Source organism: Pinus tabuliformis, chromosome 4_2 (genome assembly GCF_031772625.1).
Source record: "Pinus tabuliformis cultivar Carrire ecotype Pingquan chromosome 4_2, CPIR1, whole genome shotgun sequence".
Classification (NCBI taxonomy): domain Eukaryota; kingdom Viridiplantae; phylum Streptophyta; class Pinopsida; order Pinales; family Pinaceae; genus Pinus; species Pinus tabuliformis.
The window spans coordinates 117,936,009-117,959,290 of record NC_142304.1 but is presented as its reverse complement, the minus strand read 5'-3'; the positions used below and the strand labels follow the sequence as shown (position 1 = coordinate 117,959,290).

Here is a 23,282-nt window from a genome sequence, read left to right as displayed (position 1 = left end):
CTTCTTCTTGCCATCGAACTTTGTGGGTTTCAGCTCTGGATGCAAAGACCAACAATGTTCATCATCATGTCCATCGTTCTTGTAGTGAGTGCATGAAGGTTTTGCCTTTTGTACAGTGTTGGCCTTCCTCTCTTTCCATTTCTGCTTTCTCTTTTCCTTGTTCTTGCTTACAATGGGTTTTGATGATTCCCTAATCTCTGGGTTCACATTCTACCCTCTAGCCTCTAGATGGGTAGCTTGAACAGATACCTCATCTATGCTAGTAGGGTTAAACATGAGAATGGTATGTCTCAAATAACTATGTAGACCAACTATATACTTCAACAAAGTTTCAGGTGAGTCTAAAGAAATGCCTAGAATCAAAGCTCTTTTTGTAAACTCTTGGGTGTCGCTTTGTACAGTTTGCCCTTTTAATTGGCGAAAATTTTGCCAACTCATCATATCCTGCTGCATATAAGCTAGTGGATAAAATTGTTTTTTAATTGCAGAAACAAATTCACTTCAGACAGAAAGAATTTCACCATGTTTCTTCAAGTCAGCTTGTGTTCTACCTTTCCACCATACCAAGGCAGTTCCTCGAAGGCGTAGGCTGGCTTGCTGAATTTTACTCTAGTCTGAATCAATACTCTGCACCCTACAATACACATCAATCTGCTTGATCCAATTATCTAGCTTCTCTGCATTCAACTCTCCATCATAAACAGGCAAATCAAATTTAACGTCTAATTTAATTAAAGATGTTTTTTTTATTTTTTTTTATTTTCAGGGCTATCAGGAGGTGTGGACAGAGGAACCTCTTTTCCTTTCCCTTTGCCTTCAGAATGGCCATCTATAAGAGATTCTTCTGTTCCCTTGTCTTGTTTGGAAGTGGAAGAATCTTCAGTTCGACCTTTCTTAAATTCTCTATACATTTCTTCTACCATGGTTCTCATGGTCATGAAACTGTCCATGAACTGAGAGTCTGATTCCAAGGGAATTTCTTCTGACATTTTCCTCTTAGGATAGACTCTACCAATTTTTGGGTTAGCTTCAACCAATCCTCTTGCTCCTAGTTTAAACTTTGATCCAGTTATCATTCACTAACAGTCTAGCACAAGCTTGTCTAACCTTAGCAACCTAAAGCTCTAATACCACTTGATCCGAAAATGAGATTTAAGACAATAATAAGGTATTACAGACTTATGTGCATAGATTTGTCTATGTCATTTTATGCAATGGATCGATAAGATTGCGAAATGCATAGACAATGAAGCAGTAAAACAAAACATAATAGGCAACACATAACACAACAAATTTAATAAGGAGTTCACCCAATACTCCTGGGCTACATCTCCTGGTCCAGCCTTCAGTGGTGGCCTCTCTATTATGTCTTCAGCAGAGTTTTTTTTACAACAGTGAGCTCAACTTGAGCCTCACACACAACAGAATACAGTAATAAGAGCTTACTTGAACCTCTCAAGTTCTCTATGAGTACACAGACTCCCCTAATGTTCTTTGTCCTAAACTCTGTCTCGGCATTTGCCTGAAATACTGCTCCCCTATTATGTTCTCTGTCTGTGGCTTTTAAAGCCAACCGCGCTGCCTGTTCGTTTCATATCCTTGGCTCTCAGTCTCCTTGGCCTCTTCCTCGCTTCGAATCCCTCTTACAGCGTTATGCAATCATCGTTTGATGCCCCAAAGGGGAGGTGGCCACTATTTTCGTAACGTAACAATGCCTCGAGCCTCTGGAACCTTTGAAACTGCCGCACTCTGTTTTCGCAGTGGGAATACATTCTAACAGAGAATTTCGCCAAAAACATGATATGTCGGACTTCAAAAGTCCTTCATTACACTTCATTCCCCTATCGGGTCCGCTTATCGGTCGCTGTCGCTTATCGCAATGGCTCTGTCCCTCTGTTTCGTAAATACATTTAAAATCGCGAAAATGCATTGGAAAAGGCTCTTCCCCGGACTTGAAATCATATGTAATAGCCTTAATGTACCCTTTCGGGTCCGGCTTATTGCATCGCGTTCTCCCCTTCACATTTTGTTTAACAAACGGAACTGCGAAAATACATTAAAACATGGTGTTTGGCGGACTTCAAAATCCCTGCAATCTGGCTCATAATCTAATCGGGCTTTCCATCGGGTTGCATATATGTATATACACATAGCCCCGCTCCTGTGGATCTACAGATGGTGATCTGGCGATGTAACGTGGGCTGTTGATCTGCGCGCTTGATCGACGGTCCTCGTTGACCCCGCTAATCGCTATTGCATCGCTTATAAGTTCTCTGCTGATTGCAGTTGCAACTCTTATGTGGGCTCTGCCGATAGCGCCAACTGCGATCCGCCGATTGTAGTCGCAAGACTCATGTGGATCCCGCTGATCTCTGTCGAAGGTCACTGCCGATTGCGATTACCGATCCGATCTGGATCGTTGATCGGCCAGATCGGATGGTTACTGTGCATCACTTGTTCCACGCCTCCATACTTTGCTTTATTCATGATTTCGTGGGTTTTGGGCTTTTAGATAGTGTTTCTCCGCCCTGCTAAGGGTGTTTCCTCTGCGTTAACTTTGATCTTTGGCATGATTTTTAAAGAGTTTATGAAGACTTAGAGAGCATTCTCGGATCCATTTGGATCACTCCCTAAAACAATTTGCACTGATTGGAGAAATTTGGCCTTAGCGGATAAATCAATCTCCCTTTTTCACTAAGAATCTAGAAATCGGTGTGAAGAATCTTAGAATTATTCTCCGGCAAGTCGATGTCAATCACTGCTTGATCGCTACTACTGGTGTCTCCCATGCTGTCATTGTGCCCCTGCTGTCACTGCAAAGCTGTTACTCTAATGATTTCCAAAATCCCTATCGATTTCCTCTTATAATCTCTCGTTGACGAATCAACGACCACGATCTAAAAAATTTCCTTCCTCAAGTGCTTACATAAGTAGTGACACAAGCTTCACCATATGAATAGCTATAAGGTCACTGTACTCATCGTAGCTATCTCAACTAATGAACCCAATTACAATGGCATTGCAATGAACCCAATTACAAAGAGAGAAGGTGGTGGAAGTTATAAAATAGGCAAATGAAAGCAGGGTCAGAATAAGACGCCCATTGACAATATAAAACAAAAGATCGGAAAACGCTAGGCCGATCCCATTCTAAGTGATCTAAGTAACTTAACCCCCACTGCTTTTGGGGAAACCCTTCATGAAAGGTAACGATACTAGTATGATTACCCTTTGCCCATGCTTGAATACAAGCTTATGCTATAGAGCTCATATTGATGTAATACAAATGCTTTTCTAGAAGTGTATAGAGTAAAATCGATTTGTCTCAATTAGTCCCTGATTAGTTAAGTTGTTTTCATAAGTATTAGTTAAGTTGTTTTCATAAGTTAGAGTTAGGAACATAATTAAAACTGGTTAATTAAATCTAATTAAAAAATTTCACTTAGAAATTTTCACTGGGTTTTGGAGATATTAATCCTCTTGTGTTCCTTAGTCTCATAGATACCATCAGAGACTAAAACACCTGTTTGAGCTACAAAAACTAACAAAGATGAATTTGGGGAGGTCAAAGATGGATTGTATACTTGCTTAGAGTTCATGGTCCCTGATCAGAACGCTCAGGATGACATACATAAGCTAGTCATTGTTTTCCGTTAAAAGTACAGGTACCTTTGGCAAAAACAAGTTATTTGAGAGAGAACTTTGTTTCAGATCTGACAGTGATTACATCACCAAAAAGGTTTTGTACAAGTTCTACATCATAGTGGGAAAATTTGCCCTTTTACTGAAAAGACTACATATTTTCTACTTACATGAATGATGTGGCAAAGTGAAGATGTAAATATTTTCTACTTACATCAATGATGTGCCAAACTGAAGGTGAATGGAAGAATGGCAAATCAGTGTTTTCAGTTAAAGTGCAGGTACCTTTGGCAAAAACATGTTATTCGTGCAAGATATTACCTTCTTTCAAATTTATTATTGATTACCTGCGTATTCTTTGTGATAGCACCAATGAGGATTTGTACAGATTGTACCACATAGCGGGAATGTATGTCGTTTTGTATTTACATCCATGGCGTGCCAAACATAAGGTGAATGGAATGGAAAAAATGCAAAATTATATCTTTATATCTTCACATAGTTGGTGCAAGTATATGCCTACATAGTTGCATTTGATTGCATCTTGTTTTATTTGTATATGAAGATTTTTTAGCTCAGGTACACAAGATGTTTGCTTTTCAAACCCTTCTTAGAAAACTGTCAAAGCAGCTCAATCATTTTTTTCTAAAACAAATATTTTCTGCATTGAACTACTACCAAGTATTGAAAGGTATCATCATAGAGTTTGTATTTACATCAATGGAGTTCCAAATGGAAGATCAATGGAATGGAAATAACTGCAAATCTGTATCGTTAGGTGTGGGTGCGCAAGTATATACTTGGATTGCTGTATTTGATTCTATCTTGTTTTATTTGTACATCAAATAAAAGATATCATGCTAGAAGGATTACTATTAATTGCCAATAAGAACTCCACACGTTTTATCTGATATTTTCACATCTACAAGTTTATATGTTTCACTAAACATTAACGTAGCACTCAGAATCAGAAGTATTAGGTGCTTTCATTTGTACTTAATTTTTGAGTCTTGTTTATTTGTGAATCTTGCAAAAAACGATGGTGGTGCTTTCAGGAAAAATCCGTGGAGAAGCTTGGTGCTGCAGATCGTGGAAAGCAGAAGCTAAAACAATCTTCTGTGATTCACGGTGACTTATTTTTTCTAAAGAAAAGTGTGAGTGAGTGTCAAAACAGGAACGGTTGCCGATATTGCCAGGTCTGTGCCTTTATGTTTCTGATTATGGACAATATGTACTTTAAAGGTTAAGATTTTAACATTAGAGAGAATTTGCAGTTATTATCTAAAATATTAGATTTCCTCCTTCCTTGTCGGAGCAATTTCAAATAAGACAAATTAGTGTCAGATTTCGTTGACTTTAAGTTCAGTTAGAGCATCATATACCTAGCTAGACCATTATTATTTGTATTTTAGCAAAGTGGATTTTAACATTAGAGAGAATTTGCAGTTATTATCTAAAATATTAGATTTCCTCCTTCCTTGTCAGAGCAATTTCAAATAAGACAAATTAGTGTCAGATTTCGTTGACTTTAAGTTCAGTTAGAGCATCATATACCTAGCTAGACCATTATTATTTGTATTTTAGCAAAGTTCGATTTTTATTCTTTCTCAGACTCCTGGAAATTTTGAAAAATTGTTCTTTCAAGACAAATTCATATTGAAAGACGTTTGCTTGTACAAGGTCTTTCGTTTTTAATGGATATCTGATAATATAGGATGTTGGTATTTTCATGTAAGTTTTCAATTTCAATATTCAAAAAATTGTTCTTTCAAGACAAATTCATACTTGTACAAGGTCTTTTGTTTTTAATGGATATCGATAATATAGGATGTTGGTATTTTCATGTCAGTTTTCAATTTCATTATCAACTGGTATTGGGCTGTGGAAGAGCTGAGTTTTCTGCATTTTTCATGCAGACATTCAGTAAAGAAGCTGCAGAGCCATATCCTACAATTACTGTTAAGGTGGTTTGCAAGCCAGAGGGTATTAAGACTTTAGAGCTGGAAGCATCTTCAAAGAAAGGTGTGCCTAGTGACTTTTGGTCCTTTTTAGAAAGATATGGTTATCAATCAACCAACAGTTCTTCTCGGAGCCTGCTTCCTTTTGAGGTAACTTTTCTGTTCTACAATTACTTTTTGCAGGCCTTTAATTTTCTGTTTGCTAGAGTACATATTTATGAATAAGAAAAATGCTATATTTCCTAGTTTCAGAATTGAATTACGGTTGATATCATAATAAGAAGCATAGCCAAAATGCTAACTGCAGAACTGTGCTCATTTAGCAATATTGTACTCTTAAGTGAAATATACTTGAGGGAATGTTGGCTAATGTTTGGACCTTTTTTATTTGGTGGTTAGGTCTATCTTCCCAATTCAAATATTTTCGTTTATACTAGAACTGCTGCCATAATAAGAAGCATAGCCAAAATGCTAACTGCAGAACTGTGCTCATTTAGCAATATTGTACTCTTAAGTGAAATATACTCGAGGGGATGTTGGCTAATGTTTGGACCGTTTTTATTTGGTGGTTAGGTCTATCTTCCCAATTCAAATATTTTCGTTTACACTAGAACTGCTGCCTTGTACATATACATGCATGGGGGTGTGGATATGGACAAAATGCAAACAATTTAGTATATATTATTGTGCTTCATTTATTAACAGAAGTTTGGCTTCCATTTAGTAAAATGGTTAGAGTTAAAATTACATTCCAGAGTGTTAGACAGAATTTCATAATCTTTCTAGATTCGCCTAATCAGTATTGGTGCTACTACGTGTTGAGGAGGGCTGCTGAACACACCCTCTTAAAATTCCCTTGAAGACATGTTAGGGTACCACTTTGTCTTCTCAACCGCTTAAAATTTTTTGATCAATAATGGCGTTTTGTGTTTTTGAAAATACCCATGAAATGTTTCAAAGAATAATCAACCTTGTTGAAAACCACCCAAATTCATCTGCAACCCGTGAAATCGCCAATAATCCTATTGATGTTTGACCGAATTTGATGAGTTGCATATTGTGCTACCCAACAAATTTCGTCTAGTTGGAGAGAGAGAGGTAGTGAAAGTTGTCCCATAGAATTATAGGATTCCCATTTTTTCTAAAATCCATTCCTCCAAAACAGAGGAGAGAGGTAGTGAAAGTTGACCCCTAGCATTCTAGGATTCCCATTTTTCGAAAATCGATTTATCCAAAACAGAGGTTTCCCCTCCTCCGTTGAGGGGAATGAATGAAATTCCTTTCTTGATGAAGGAGGGCGACATGTGTTCATTTTTCATACGGCTACATTGTTCTTTGCTTTGATAATTGCATTTCTTCATTAATTCATTAAGTTCATCCCATATCATCATTACATTATTCAGATCTACACCATTATTCATGAACATATGCCTTCACCATTATTCATGAACATATGCCTTTATAGAGAAAGGACAATATCATCATCATCAATGCAACGAAACATAAAGGAACAATAGAATAAAAGCACACACACATAGAGACACTAGGATTGGTTCCATTATTCATCAGCGTATGCCTTTATAGAGAAAGGACAACATCATCATCATCAATGTAGCGAAACATAAAGGAACAATAGAATAAAAGCACACACACATAGAGACACTAGGATTGGTTCAAGACCAGGGCAAAACCCACTATGGGGAAAACCCTTGCAAATCTTCTTCATCTTAGATCATCATCAAATGATTCAGGAAAAGAGAGTACAATGATCCATAACTTTATCTATGCAACATAACAACTATGATATCCATGAAACAGATCTAATCATGCTTATAATCACAACCTTGACTCTGAGCACTGTAGTGTGTTGTTACTCACTGTAGTCAATTGCTGGATACCGTTGTCACTGTGCTGAGCACTGCTGTCACTGAGCGAAATTTTTGGAATACTGAAATCTCATCTTTGAGTCTTGGATGTAGGGAGGAGTGGCTTGCGTTAATAGCAATTTTGGATGCTCTTTGCAGAACTGGAAGACTGCGTCCAGAACAAATTTGAACCCTCCTAGGTGAATTGGATGAGGGCGTCAAGGGTCAAACATACTCGGATCTACCTCAAACCCTCGACTCTCTCACAAGGCTTCTGTGTGAGTGTTTATGGAAGCCTAGACGCTCTCAAGACCATACTGCGCGTGCGTCCAGGGACCAAACTGAGCAGTAGAAACCCTAGCCTCCTAGACGCTCCCATAAACACTCTGTGCCAGCGTAAGGCTCCCTGGATGCTGTTAGGACCATACTGTGCTAGCAGCCAAGGACGAAAATACTCAGTTACATGCTAACGTCTGAGATCAAGAAAATGTTAGATCAGTGCGAGCTTCGACCCTGTAGTTTCAGACCCTTTGTGCGAGCTTTCCTTTGTCTGACCTGTTTGAACCACGACAATAAGAGGTGAAGATGGCTTGATCAAAATGTGTCCAAATGAGCTTGAGGTCTCTTCTATTTATAGGCTTTCCTGCCGGTCCACTTGGGATTGAGGCTAACATGTCCAATTTAACATGTGCTTAGGGCCGACCTAACCCAATACACATGAGTAAATAAATAAATTCAAAAACCAACTTTCACGTACCCAAATAAGGTGATCTTTAGGTCGATTTTGGTCCTCTCGAAAAGAGGAATCTAATGCAATCATCATCTCGGTCATCTGCGCTGTCCAAGGTGGAATTTGACCGCAATCATCATCTCAATCATCTGAGCTGTCCAAGGTGGAATTTGACCGCAGTTGCAAAAATTAACAACATGTAGATGAAGGTTTTTCATCCAATATGCAAAAACTAGAATTGGGTCAATTGACACATGACCAATAAGCCCTCTATCACTGTTAAACAGAGTTTGATGAGTTGCATATTGTGCACCCAAAATTTTTGTTTGACAATCGACAAGCCTCATCTGTGTTTGTTGAGGTTTACTACCTAGATGATGCCATTGATATCATAGATTGTTGATCGCTGAAAGGTCACTGGTGTTTTGGTGAGATTTAGCTAACATCAAGTCAAGACCTAATGTGTTTTGCTTGTAATGATTGAACCAATATTCAACCATTTGAGATAGGTTTTATTCAAACCTCTGGATCTTGCCGCCAACTAAGCCCAATGATGTCATACTTTTATAATCCCATGTCATCATCAACGTGGTTTCACTCATAAGGGATACCTATGATGGCCATTAGTCAACACTTGACAAGATTTGTTGTGTATATTATTGATGCATCTTGAGGAAACTATCGAAACTTGAAAGATATAACAACAATTGTCAATTCATGACATCACATATCAAAGGGTGATTGTTGATGTAAATACGCAAAAGTTTTTATTTTTTATTTTTGAAATCTCCTTAAATGGTGATTTTCACCTTCGCATGTGCGGAACATTAGATTGGCCCTCAAAGGTGATTTGAGCATACATTACCTCACTAAAACTTGGTGATCCTAGGAATTCCGTCATAACTAACAAATATTTGGTGTTCAATTTGGGTTTTAATTTCGTGAACAAACTTGTAGTTTCTCATTCCATAGCAAAATTTTGTGCAAGAGCTATATGTAGGCGAGTGAGTAATAGTTGTTTTCATACATAGTGAGATTGCCCAATTTGGTGTGCTTATTGGTTTACAAATAGGTGACTCAAGGTAGGATCTTTACATTTGCCACAGGTGAAATCATCTTGTTGAAGTTTCTAAGTTTACTTAGTTAGAAACCCTCCATGTAATTTATCTGATTTATTCCTACCTACTTGTTATTTTCCTTAACAAGTTATTTACAATGTAAATACTGAAAATAAACACTAGTGCATGCTCAACATATTACAGATCAGCAACTAAAAGAAACAGAAACAAACACACCATATGACACCATTATTTTTGGACTAATGTCCCCGGAAAAACCCAATGTGGGAAAACTGGTGCAGCGGTCTGAGGGTTTTCTGAAAATGGCCTACCCAACAAGGAATTTCCTTGGCAATCAAACACACCATATGACACCATTATTTTTGGACTAATGTCCCCGGAAAAACCCAATGTGGGAAAATCGGTGCAGCTATCTGAGGGTTTTATGAAACTGGCCTACCCAACAAAGAATTTCCTTGGCAATAATACCTCTTAGGTTCTGACAAATCTTTTGGCTGAAAACCCCGGATAATCCTTCCAGCAGCTACTCAGCACAAATGTGCCCTAGAAACCCCAGCGTCAGCCTCTCTCTGGACTGCGTCAGCCCCTCTTTGTCTCACGCTAGCCCTGCATCACCCCGGATGGGTTTGCGTCAGCCCTCTAGCCCTCTGGCGTCAGCGACGCTGGCCTCTCTGAGGCCCTACGTCACTCTCCTTGGCTACTGCGCTACTCTCTCGACAGTATGTCTGCCTCTCTGTCTCTCTTAACTCAAATTCCCCTCAGCTGCATCTCTCGATCACTAATTCTATCTCTTTTAGCAAACCCCGCTCTAGAGAATAGAATGACTGATCACTCTGGTGTGTTCTCCAAGTCACTGTCAAGCCTCCTCTTATACTTTTCTTGTTGCAACGGCCGAGATTAAGTCCTTAATCAATGGCTGAGATTAGATATGGCTTGATCCATGTGTTTTGGACCATTCTAACAGAGTGTTATATTAATCCACATTAAAATTTTAATTTGCCTAAGTTTAGACTTAGGGACTCCATTAAAAATATTAATTATTTTAATATCTCCTGAACTGTTTAGAATCTGCCCAGGCCCCAAACCCTTTCTGGGTATTGGAGATCTTATGTGGCCCAACCTCTCCACTGAATTTCGTGGCTAGAGCACATCCGATGCTACCCCAAATCAACACATCTCTAGTCTATACTTATTTTTGTTAATATGCAAATAATTCCAAGTTACTCTTTCTTTGTTTTTATGTTGAACATTAGCTAAACGACTTTCGATGTAGGGTAAATCGAAGATACGTCACAACCCCAGTGTAAAAATCCGAAGTCCTAGGAAAAGGGGAAGGAGCTTGTCAAATAATCTAGCCTCGCGTTGATGCGGGAAGAAGAAGCACACTCTGAGGCAATCTGACGTTGTCATTTCATTCTCGATGAGAAAGATAGACACGAGGATCCCCTTGTTGGTCACATGTACAATATGTTCAAAACCAAGAGTATCCAAAATTCACATTGCATAGTGACCAAAATTTGAGAAAGGTTTGTGATAACTTTTTGTATTTTATTAGAAGATGCGCTCCACATTTGGTAGTGCCAAGGACACTGATCACTAGCGAGAAGGGAGAGTGCATTTAATGTTGATAAATCAATGCCAATAGGATTAGGGTTAGATTTCTATTTCTTAATAATTACTTGTGAATTATGTTGGTTTCTTTTACTTATTTTATATTATCTTTCATCAAAGCAATTACCAAATTATGTGTGCATGAATTTCACAAAATCACAAGACACAAGATGTAGGCACTTTGCCAGGGAAAAATCCCTATCTAGGGGAAAACCCAGTCAAAATCTCTTCCTTCAATAGTTTGCCTTGAGACTCCACGCCAAGCCAACCTCTCCTCCTCGACTTGGCAACTTCTGACATCAGTAGTAGCTTCGACCTTGACTAGGAGACTTCGATCTCCTAAACTAGCCCACGAGAGAGAGACACCAAAATTTCAATTTTCTTCTTCCCTTCCCCCTTCACCAAACTCGCACTCCTTTTAGCCCATTCCTTCAACTTCGCACTTCTTCTTAGCTTCCAGCTTCCAAATATCGAACTATGCTTGAGAGAGTGAGATGCTCAAATGAAGTCGCATTGCCTTGTATATATAGCCTTCCAATGAGGTCGAATCACCTTCCTTGAGGCTGACTTGATCTTCTTAAGGCCAACTTGGTGTGGAGGTTACATAATTTATTTTTGACTCAAAAGTAATTATTTTTACATCGTTTGAAACCCAAGATGGGTCTCATAAAATATACAATGACTCTAATGACTCTTTTATTAATCCTAGGAGTCCTCAATGGGGACATTGACTTAATAAAATGATGAACCAAGCACAAAACCCATGCTTTAATAAGTCATTATAACAATAATAAAAGCTGTTTTGAAAAATACATTTTATGAAGACCAAACCTAGTTACATTTTTCTTTATTGACAACTTCCTTCCTTAAGGTCTAACCAGGTATTACAACTTCTAGATGATGAGGATTTGTTAAACAATGATTTTATAGTGAGTTTCTATGAGAAATTTGATGCAGGAAAGATTTTATGTGGTTTGTGGAAAGAGGACAAGAGGTACTCCAATAGGGTTGGAGGAAGATATCCTACCACTATCCTAGGTGAGTCATACATGTGAGTTCCTTGATATGTGACACATTTATAGCTCATTTGGACCAACTCATCTTTGGGCAAGGGTGTCCTACCCTATTAAAACAGGGCAAGAAGATCCTCTGATGTATCAAATTGGTATTTTGAAAAGGATCACACATATATCCCCTCATTTATGGAGCCCTATTTATCTATATTTCGTCAATGTTTCACGTTGGTTGTAGGAGAAATTTGTTAAGAGACTATGATGTCAGGATTTGATGTTATATTATGAAAGGATAAGAAAATAATTTTATTACAACTTCTAGATGATGAGGATTTGTTAAATAATGATTTTATAGTGAGTTTCTATGAGAAATTTGATGCCAGAGAAATTTTATGTGGTTGGTGGAAAGAGGACAAGAGGTACTCCGATAGGGTTGGAGGAAGATATCCTACCACTATCCTAGGTGAGTCATACATGTGAGTTCCTTGATATGTGATTTTATGTGGTTGGTGGAAAGAGGACAAGAGGTACTCCGATAGGGTTGGAGGAAGATATCCTACCACTATCCTAGGTGAGTCATACATGTGAGTTCCTTGATATGTGACACATTTATAGCTCATTTGGACCAACTCATCTTTGGGCAAGGGTGTCCTACCCTATTAAAACAGGGCAAGAAGATCCTCGGATGCATCAAATTGGTATTTTGAAAAGGATCACACGTATATCCCCTCATTTATGGAGCTAGTGGCCCTCTTATTCTATATTTCGCTAATGTTTCAGGTTGGTTGTCGGAGAAATTTGTTAAGAGAGACTGATGTGAGGATTTGATGTTACATTATGAAAGGATAAGAAAATAATTTTTGTTCGTGCAATTTTCAAGTGGGATACTATGTGGTGAGAGACACCATGCATGCTAAGCAAGACGAGACTTTTTGTTCCATACAACTTTCAAGTGGGATACTATGTGGTGAGAGACACCAAGCATGCTTAGCAAGAAGGGAAAGCACAACTAGAATAGGTTTCAACAATTTTCAAGTGGGATACTATGTGGCGAGAGCCACCATGCATGCTAAGCAAGATGAGACTTTTTGTTCCATACAACTTTGAAGTGGGATACTATGTGGTGAGACACCAAGCATGCTTAGCAAGAAGGGAAAGCACAAGTAGAATAGGTTTCAAACTGGTAGTTTTAGACATGATCCTAAAATATTAATGCTAAAACATTTAGAAAAAGTATCTCTCGCATGGCCATATGCTCATGAGAGCTAGTAGGAAGAAACACTGAGAAAATACCTAGGATTTATATTTTGTCAATATTTCAGGTTGGTTGTAGGAGAAATTTGTTAAGAGACTATGATGTTAGGATTTGATGTTACATTATGAAAGGATAGGAAAATAATTTTTGTTCCGGGCAATTTTCAAGTGGGATACTATGTGGTGAGAGACACCATGCATGTTATAAGCAAGATGAGACTTTTTGTTCCATACAACTTTCAAGTGGGATAATATGTGGTGAGAGACACCAAGCATGCTTAGCAAGAAGGGAAAGCACAACTAGAATAAGTTTCAAACTGGTAGGTTTAGACATGATCCTAAAAGATTAATGCTAAAACATTTAGGAGAAGCATCTCTCTCATGGCCATATGCTCATGAGAGCTAGTAGGAAGGAATATATAGAAAATACCTAGGATTGTCAAGATGTGGAAAGGAGAAGAGCCAACATTACCGTTTTTTGTACAGTATCTCTAGAAGAACAAACACAAAACATCAGTTAAGGGGTTGTGGAGATGAAAGTCGAGGAAGCAAGGCATGCTAAGATAGCTCACTTGAAAAAGGAAGTAGAGTTGAAAGTCATATAGGAGGAACAGAAAAGGGAGGTCCAAGAATAAGAATGAGAAAGAAAGGTTGAGGAAGAATTGAAAAGAAAGTAAGAAGAGGAAGAGTCTTTAGAATGTCTTGCCCAACAACGACTACAAGAAGCAACAAAACAAAGAAGGAAATAATTGATAGAACAGAGGAAAGAACAAGAGGAAAAATTTAAAAGAGATTTAGGAGGGCAGATGTAGACAATAGCCAAAATTTTAGAAGAATGGAGGAGGCTAGAGGAACGAGAAGTGGCTCAAAAGGAGTAAGAGGAGAAATTGGAAAAGGAAGAAGAAGAGAAAAAGAAGGTAGAATTAAAGGTAGCTTCAACTAAGCCCAAGCTTGTTATACCAAAGGATCTCACTGAACTAACATAAGAGGATAAAATCAAGGTAAATAATATCCAAGTTCTAAATGTGTATCTCTCTAGGATTGTCGACAAAACCTAGAAAGAGACCACAATGGAAGCAATCACCTCCACTAGAGATGGTGAGGCACCAAACCATGAATAGATTCAAGAGGCAATGACAACTCCTATTGGTGAGATTACTGATGCTCAGGATTCTTAGGAAATGCTTGACATACAAGCCTCCTACGAAGAGGCTCAAATCCCTCTTATGAAAGAAAAGTAAATTGATGTAATCAGATAAGGAATACAACAGATAGAAGTAGAAGTGGACATGCAAAGGAGAGTGGTGGACTATGTAAACATATTAGGCAGTTTGGAAAATATTTTATCCTCTGAGGAGCAAATGATACAAAAACTTGTGGTTGATGTGGTTGACCTAGAATGCATTGCATATGATAGAAAAAAGAAGTGAATTTTTTTGAAGAACCTAAAGCAAAAGAGAGAGTATTGTGGATATTGGGGTGATATGTATTTTGAAAGTGATCATGCTAGATGTGAAGTCTTGGACCACCAACTCAATAGCAACTAGATTGGCCCTCTCTAGCACCTCATTCGACGAAGCTAGAGAGGGGGGGAGAGAGCTTGATCAAGCCATAAAGAAGTGGCATTTCTTTTTGTTAGTTGGTGTTGCTCAGATAGGTGTTCTAGTCTCAGATTGTGTCTACGAGGCTAACGAACACATTTTCTCCAATACCTAGAATTGGTTTCATTTTCTCCAATACCCAAAATTGGTTTCGCAATAAAAGGCCTTGATTAGATTTAATTAAGTAGTTAATTAATTTTCATAAGTCTAACTTAGGGAGATAGGCTTAATTAATCAATATTTATTGGGGTAAATCAAATTTTCTCTAGAGACTTGTAGAAAGGTCACTTATGGGGTCAAGATGATCTTAGCCATCAATTGTGATTAGATCATGGTCGTTGATTTGTCAACAAGAGATTATAAGAGGAAATCGATGGGCATTTGGAGAACACGTCGAGACACAAAGTTATAGTGATAGCAAGCGCGCAAAGGCAACACAGGGAAATCAGTGGCAGGGTTTTCAACAGAGATTTCTGAAGAGATTCCTCACAACAATTTCCAGAGAGAATTAGAGATCGATTTTTCTGTAGTGAGACGCCGATTTTCTAGTGGTGTGAATTGCTTCAGTGGGGATTGCGAATTACCCAGGCTGGCAGTGCGAATTGCTCAGAAAGGACGAAGTATCAGAGCAAGGATAAATCATACGAGAGATCGATTTGTATAGGAGATTGACTTGCTAGTTGACTTGCTAGCCGAGGTTGAGATTTTATAGTTGAGGCTTGAGATAATTTGCCCAGACAGTGCGGGGTCGAATAGCTTTTAGGAGGTCAGGGAGACTTGTAGAAGTGATGCAAATTTTTTTCCAGAGGTTTTCCATCTTACAACTAGTGGTAATATTTTTGCTAAAGAGTTAATAATTAAAACTCTCATCTGCAGAATTGGTTTTCCCTTTGGGGTTCTTCAAGAGACATTTGTCCAAAAATACTGGTGTTCTATATTTGTGTGTATGCGTATAATTTTCTCAGTTCCTATGGTTATTTATTTTTCTGTGAAGTTGCAGTTGTGCTTTATTCAATATTTGCTGCAAGTATTTTGCAGTTGACAAATAATCTGAAAAGATAGGAGAATAATAACCAATAATTGCAACAATATTTAAAATTTCACATGGTATCAGAGCGGATTTAAGGCAGAAGGAAGATTTGCGTAGAGCAAAGGAAGAGAAGAGCATAAGGGTTGAAACCTAGATCAATTTTCGGTCTAGTTTGAGTTCTTCAGTGCATTTCTCCAGTTTATTTGAGTTCACTGGATTTCCTGTTTTTTCCAGAGGTAGCCGCAATTGGATTGAGATCAGAACGGGTTGGATGGAACCTTTAATTTTGGAGTATGGAAGGCCAGGATGTTGTTCTTTTTGGACGAGTATGGTCTGAAGGAGTTTGCTACAACACATTACTATACCAATAAATCCTATCATGTTACATGAGTACCAAAAGAATATTGGTAAAGCAAAGAGGATGATTCTTGGAGTTAGGGATAATATTGTTGCACATATCTCAGAGAAAGGGTTAACAAAGGAAATGTGGGATGTCATCGTAAAAATGTGTACCAAGATCTTAAAAAAAACAGGAAGATTATTCCCAAGGAGAAGCTGAGGATGATCAAGCAGAATAAGGGCGAAGATGTGAATTTTTGTTTGGCCAGAGTTTGACTTGTCAGAGACTAGTTAGCTGCAGTTGGAGATAAACCTAGTGACAATGAGATAATGTGTATAACACTCACTGGGTTCTCCAAGAAATGGCGTATGTTCGTTAAGGTGATTTCATGACGATACAAACTTCTAGATTGGGATCACCTATGGAGTGATTTCACTCGGAGGAGCTTAGGCTCATCTTAGTCGAGGGAACCATTAGCAGCGACCAAGACATCGAAGGTTGAGAGGGAGCAGGAGAATGTTGCCTTATTAAGGAAGGAAAAAGCGAAGAAGGGGTCTAGCAAGGGACCGAGCTCGAAAGGGGAGAAGAGCAAGGAGGACGACCTATCAAAGGTCAATTTCTATGGCTGTCACGAGTTTGGCCATTTTGTCAGTGATTGTCCTCTAGGGAAGAAGGGAAAGAAGCAGGTTGCAGCTTCAGCAGATGTAGATGAGCTCTCGAATAGGATGGATCAAGAGTTCGCCTTGATCGCTTGCCTGACTAGCTCATCCTCACAGGGTGTCTAGTATATAGATAGTGGAGCGTTATTCCACATGACAAGAGTTAGAGAGTACTTCTCTAGTTACAAGATGGAGGACATCAGGTTCCGGATTCAAATGGGGAATAAGTCTGAGTGCACTCGTCTAGCACAAGTGACTATTTTATTTCATAGGGTGAATGACAAGCAGATACCCATCCATGATTTGTTGCATGTGCCATGGTTGCAGGTGAATTTGATCTCTGTATCAGTCCTTCAGGAAAAAGGGTACGATGTTATCATTAGAGGGGATAGAGTGCATCAATAACATTTGGTGCGAGGAGCGACCATTTATACAGGTTGCAGTTAGATTCTCCCAAGGCACTAGTTAGCAGCAACAATCTCAGAGAGTAGGGGGAGCAATGGCATAAGTGAATGGGCCATATTCATCATGAAGCACTTAGATTGCTTCGTGAAACTGTGATAGGTGTTCCAAAAGTGAGTACAGTGCACGATAATGTGTGTTGGGGAGGTTTGCCGAGGCATCTTTTCCAAGGAGTGACAATAGAATGCAAGGGATTCTAGACCTTGTACATTTTGACATATGTGGGTCGATGTCGACGAGATATCTCAGAGGGCATGAGTAATTTTGTAGCTTTCTTGATTTTTTCTCTAAGAAGACTTGGATCTATTTCTTGAAGAATAAGGATAAGGTTTCCAATCACTTTCAGGAGTTTGAGGCTCTAGTGGAGTATGCGATAGGTAGAAAGATCCAGACTCTTCGGTCAGAGAATGAAGGTGAATATACCAGCAAGGAGTTTTAGGAGTTTTGCGCCAGGGTAGGAATCGGGAGCAACGTTGCATTAATCGTTCTCGGGATAATATCGGCGCGAGGAAAAAACTGGAAAAAATCGTAATTATTGGGAAATAATCGGAAATAAATCGTTTGGTACAAAAATATTCATTTTTTTTCAATTTTTTTAATATCTAAACCATCAACAACATAAAATAAATACATTGACACATAAATATTATAAAAGAACTAATATATAAGATGTTTAATATCATTTCTAGTGCTAAAATCACACATAACATTGAATCATGTCCTGAATAGTAAGTCCCGACTCCTGAGTCCCAACTTAGCCTCAAAATATCAACAAAAAATATAATAATGTATCTCATCATGTCATTATGTCATATACAATAAAATGAAGAAAATAACTAAAGTCTAATCCTATTGATTTCCTCTACCCCTCTTGCGAGAAAATGCCACAGCGTTCCCTTTCCCTCTAGATGTAGACGCTGGTGCTGGTGGAGTTGGCAGTGGAGTCTGCTATGCTCTAGAAGGTGAAGAACTAGAAGTAGGAGCTATAGGAGGTAGACCACGTTGTCTACTGGTACTGGTGGCAAGGGTAGCCCGCGCAGGTGGTGTCACCTGGAAACATTACAATCTCCCAATCCCGAAATCCTGAAAAACTGATAAGTCTGCTGGATTTTGAATGAAATCTAAAATTCTACTTTCTCCATATAAAATCCAATGAGGCCGAAACCACTCTCAAACATTCTGAGTCATTTCATGGTAATGTTAAAAAAATTTAAGTAAAAGGATGAAAATGAAGATTAAGGAGAATGTCACTTATACTTTAAGAATTTAACATTACCATGAATAACATATGACTCATGGTAATGTTAAAAAAATTTAAGTAAAAGGATGAAAATGAAGATTAAGGAGAATGTCACTTATACTTTAAGAATTTAACATTACCATGAATAACATATCAATACTAGGGCCTAGATTTGATCATTAAGTTGCCCCACTCAAAAATTATTTGTTTCTTTCAAAAAAAATTGCATTTCAAACATTTAGCATCCCTTAAAAACCCAAAAAAAACATTATAAAACCTCGCTGCCGGAGACCCCCACGATAATTTCGATTGTTATCGCGATAAATTCGAATTTAATTATCGCGATAATTTCATAAAAATCGTGCAAAAAATTTCCAGTGATAATTTCGTATAATAATCGCGATAAAATCAGCATATCGAAAAAATCGCGATAATTTGAATTTATCGCGATTTTCAGAACACTGATCGGGAGAGTGTGGATTGTTCCTTACAAACCACAACAGAATGGGGTTGCTAAGAGGAAGAACCGGTTGATTTTGGAGGCACCACGAGCGATGCTGTATGACCAGGATCTCCCACGTTATTTTTGGGCAGAGGCATGTAGTACAATGGTTTACATACAAAACTGGGTCACACAGAGAGCGCTCGACAAGATGACTCCCAAGGAGGCTTTCATTGGGAAGAGGCCAGATGTCATTGACTTCAGGATGTTTGGCTGCCTAGCATATTGTCACATTCCCGGTGAGACACGATCCACAACAGAATGGTGTTGCGGAGAGGAAAAACTAGTTGATTTTGGAGGCACCACGAGTGACGCTGTATGACGAAGATCTCCCACATTATTTTTGGGCTGAGGCATGTACTACCACTGTTTACAAACATAACTGGGTCACACAGAGAGCGCTTGGAAAGGCTTTCACCGGGAAGATGCCATAGGTCATTGAATTCAAGATGTTTTGCTGTCTAGCGTATTGTCACATTTGGGTGAGATACGTTTGAAGTTGGATTAGATTGTGGAGTGAGGTTACTTTGTTGGTTACAGTGAAACCTCTAAGGCATTCAGGATCTTCATCCCAGGAGCTAGGAGGACTATAGTCAGGCGGTATGTCAAGTTCATGGAGGAAAAGGGATAAAAAAGGTCTAGAGATTTGGTTGCAGTTGAAGATTAGAGTGAGTAGCCAACAGAAGCTCCTAGAGTTGAGTAGCAGAATCAGGGGGAACAACAGAACAAGAGTTCATCCCAGGAGCTAGGAGGACTATAGTCAGGCGGGATGTCAAGTTCATGGAGGAAAAGGGATAAAAAAGGTCTAGAGATTTGGTTGCAGTTGAAGATTAGAGTGAGTAGCCAACAGAAGCTCCTAGAGTTGAGTAGCAGAATCAGGGGGAACAACAGAACAAGAGTACAATGACCAGTATGAGCACAAGTTCAGGTGGGAATGTTCCCGAGACTTCACAAAGCATGGAGCAACAGATGCAACAAATTTCAGAGATGCATCATGAGGATATGGAGGTGGATATTCCTATCTCCACTATTGGAAGGAGGAATCGCAAGGTTCAAGCTGCACTAAAGGATGCTCAGGAGTTTGTGGGGGCTCTTGGGACGTGTGGGAGAGAGCAGAGACAACCAAAGAGGTACACTGGCTACATGGCGTATGTCAATCAGTTAGTAGATAGCGAACCTTCCAGCTATCAGGAGGCCGCACAATAGCAAGTGTGGCGAGATGCGATGGATGAAGAGTATTCTTCAATCATGTGGGCGGTGGAAATTGTTGATTTGGGGTAGCATCAGATGTGCTCTAGCCACGAAATTTGGTGGAGAGGTTGGGGCACATAAGATCTCCAATACCTAGAAAGGGTTTGGGCAGATTCTAAATAGATCAGGAGATATTAAAATAATTATTATTTTTAATGGAGTCCCTAAGTCTAAACTTAGGGAAAATAAAATATTAATGTGTATTAATATGAACTGTGTTAGAATGGTCCAAAAATACATGGATCAAGCCAGATCTAATCTTAGTCGTTGATTAGGGACTTAATCTCGGCCGTTGATATTTCAATAGGAAAAGTATAAGAGGTGGCTTGAGGGTCACTTGGAGAATACACCAAAGTGATCAATCATTCTATTCTCTAGAGCGGGGTTTGCTAAGAGAGATAGAATCAGTGATCGGGAGAGCAACTGAGGGGCATTGAGTGCATAGAAACAGAGAAGGCAGAGATTGTGTCGGGAGCGTAGCGCAACAGCCAAGGGGAGTGACGCAGAGCCATCAAGGGCCCACGCAGGGCCACGCAGAGGCAGCCAAGTGCTGCGCAGAGCACCAGAGAGAGCAGTGTGTCTAATGTAGAGGCCTAGAAAGCTGACGTAGGGCCTCTTGGGGTTGACGCAAGGCAAGAAACGTTGACGCAGGGCCTCTTGGGGCTGACGCAGGGCAAGAAAGGCTGACGCAGGGCCAATGTGAGACAAAGAGGGGTTGACGCAGGCCAAGAAAGGCTGATGCACGATCAACGTGAGACAGAGGGGCTGACGCAGTCCAGATTGGGCAGACGCTGGGGTTGCAGAGCAGTTTTATGCTGAGGAGCTGTCGGAAGGATTTTTCGGGGTTTCAGCCAGGAGATTTCCCTCAAACTGTGAGGTAGGGCTGCTAAGGAAATTCTTTGTTGGGTAGGCCACTTTCGACATCTAGATTGTACTTTGATATTGCTTAATAAGAAAACCCTGAGATAGCTGCATCGGTTTTCCCATGTGGTGTGTTTGTTCTTGTTTCTTTTAGTTGTTGATCTGTAATATGTTGAGCATGCACTGGTGTTTATCTTCAGTATTTACTTTGTAAATAACTTGTTAAAGAAAAATAACAAGTAGGTAGGAATAAATCAGAAAAAAGTTCATGAACGGTTTCTAAACTAAGTAAATTTAGAAACTTCAACAGAAATTGGGCAACTTTGGGATGAATTTCCCAGGGGAAACATTACTGCCCCCTAAGAAAGTCCATCCACCCCAAAAGGAATTCTCAATTGGTTAAAAGTGATCTACAAATTATATGACAATATTATAGAAATGAAATTTGAATTTAATTCCCTCCAAGGGTCTTTTATAATTCTCTTGGATCACACCAGAGGCTAATTTCGGATGACATCTGTGGCAATATTTGTATGGTCTTTGTTCTCGCATTTGTTTCTCTAAGGTTGCAATCATGAGTTTTTTTGAGATGGCTCTTGCATATGGTGTAATCTGTGGCTCTCACATATGGTGTAATTATGAAAATGCCTATCCTCAAGGAACCCCTAGTGCAGCAAAATTGAATTTACTTCTCCTACTTGATTTTAATATACATTATCAAGTTATTTTCTAAATATTGAAGTAATCTCTGGCTCTTGCATATGGTATACTCTGTGGCTCTCGCATATGGTATAATCTATGTGTCTTTCGCAATGCATATCTTTGTGGCTCAGGTTGTAGCTCACTTAACATTGTTACAGTGACTTCTTCAGTGTAGTAGATATCTTCATTATGCATTAGCCAACCTTAGCTCCGATACCATGTTGAGAAATCTATAGGGCAATAGTTAGGATGATTTCTTTTTCTTGATAACTGCATGTGATGTATTTTTACTTCTTCCTATTTATTAGCTTATTCACTTATTATTGTTTGTGCATCATCAAACAACTACCAAAACAAGAAGAAAAATAGTACACAATAACACAAACGTAGGTTGCAAGCCAGGGTCAAAACCTCTCCACTTGAGAGGAAAACCCGCAAATCTCTTCTCTCGTTATAGATTCTTCAATTAACGAATTCCAAGACCTCTAGAACAAGATCAATATCCTCCAAGACCAATGTTACTTGGGAGCGGGAGCGGGAGCGGGAGCGGGAGCGGGAGCGGGGAGCGGGAGCGGAAGCGGGAGCGGGAGCGACCATTTTCAGAAGCTCCCGGTTTGGGAGCGAATCCCGGAGCGATTTTTTAAAAATATATATATTTTTTATATTTTTTAATTTTTGATACATATATGTCAACAAAAACATGTAGAATGATGAATTAGATATAAAAAACATAAAAAAGCATAGATTGAGCCATATAACAACAATCATCTAGAAGTTATAATCTTCATCAACCACGTTCGCAAGTTAGTAACATACAACATATTGAGTCTCATGATTCATCAATCTTAAAGTTTCAAGCTTTCAAAATTCAATATATAACATTTATCATCATTGATCACCAAAGTTGTACTTGCAAGCTAAGTGTAACCATTACAACAAATAATATCTAACATGAAATGAAATGTTATAAAATGAAATGAAATGAAACAACTTTCAACTTTCATGAAGCATCATATTCATAATTCATTACTAATGAGTTATAATTGCCAACTTCAAACTTAAATTGTCATATATTGTTTAAAAAAATATCATAATAAATATGAAAGAGTCAATAGTTATAAAAGCTACTAGAAACTAGAAAAGAGAAGTAAATCTATTATCTATTTCTTATGCTTGGGCCTCTTGCCACCACGAGAAATGTCTAATTTTTTAGTCTTGTTGCAAAATCAGGATCTTTGTCATTAATATCACCCTCCAAGCATTAATATCCAGAGGTATCTTTGTCATTACCTTTGTATCTGTATAGGGATCTTTGTCATTAATATCACCCTCTAAGCATTAACATAAGATAGAAAAAGCATAGCATGTCAAGTCAAGATTTTGTTTGAGTGATGCGTACATTTTTAGAAGGGTCATGATAGAGGAGTTCGACAACCAATGTCACTAACATCAAGGTACATAGAGGGATTGGTACTCTTGATT

At 38.7% G+C, this 23,282-nt stretch overlaps 1 protein-coding gene across 2 annotated transcripts in view; it reads left to right on the top strand.

Annotated features, from left to right (window-relative positions):
- NRPD1B (nuclear RNA polymerase D1B) overlaps positions 1-23,282 on the top strand; it is a 309,428-nt gene that overhangs the window by 94,856 nt on the left and 191,290 nt on the right. For both annotated transcript variants that reach the window (XM_089428292.1, XM_089428293.1), the window contains 2 exons: positions 4,698-4,838; positions 5,559-5,750. In XM_089428292.1, coding sequence (XP_089284418.1) covers positions 4,698-4,838; positions 5,559-5,750 — 333 coding nt within the window. The remainder of the gene's footprint in view (positions 1-4,697; positions 4,839-5,558; positions 5,751-23,282) is intronic.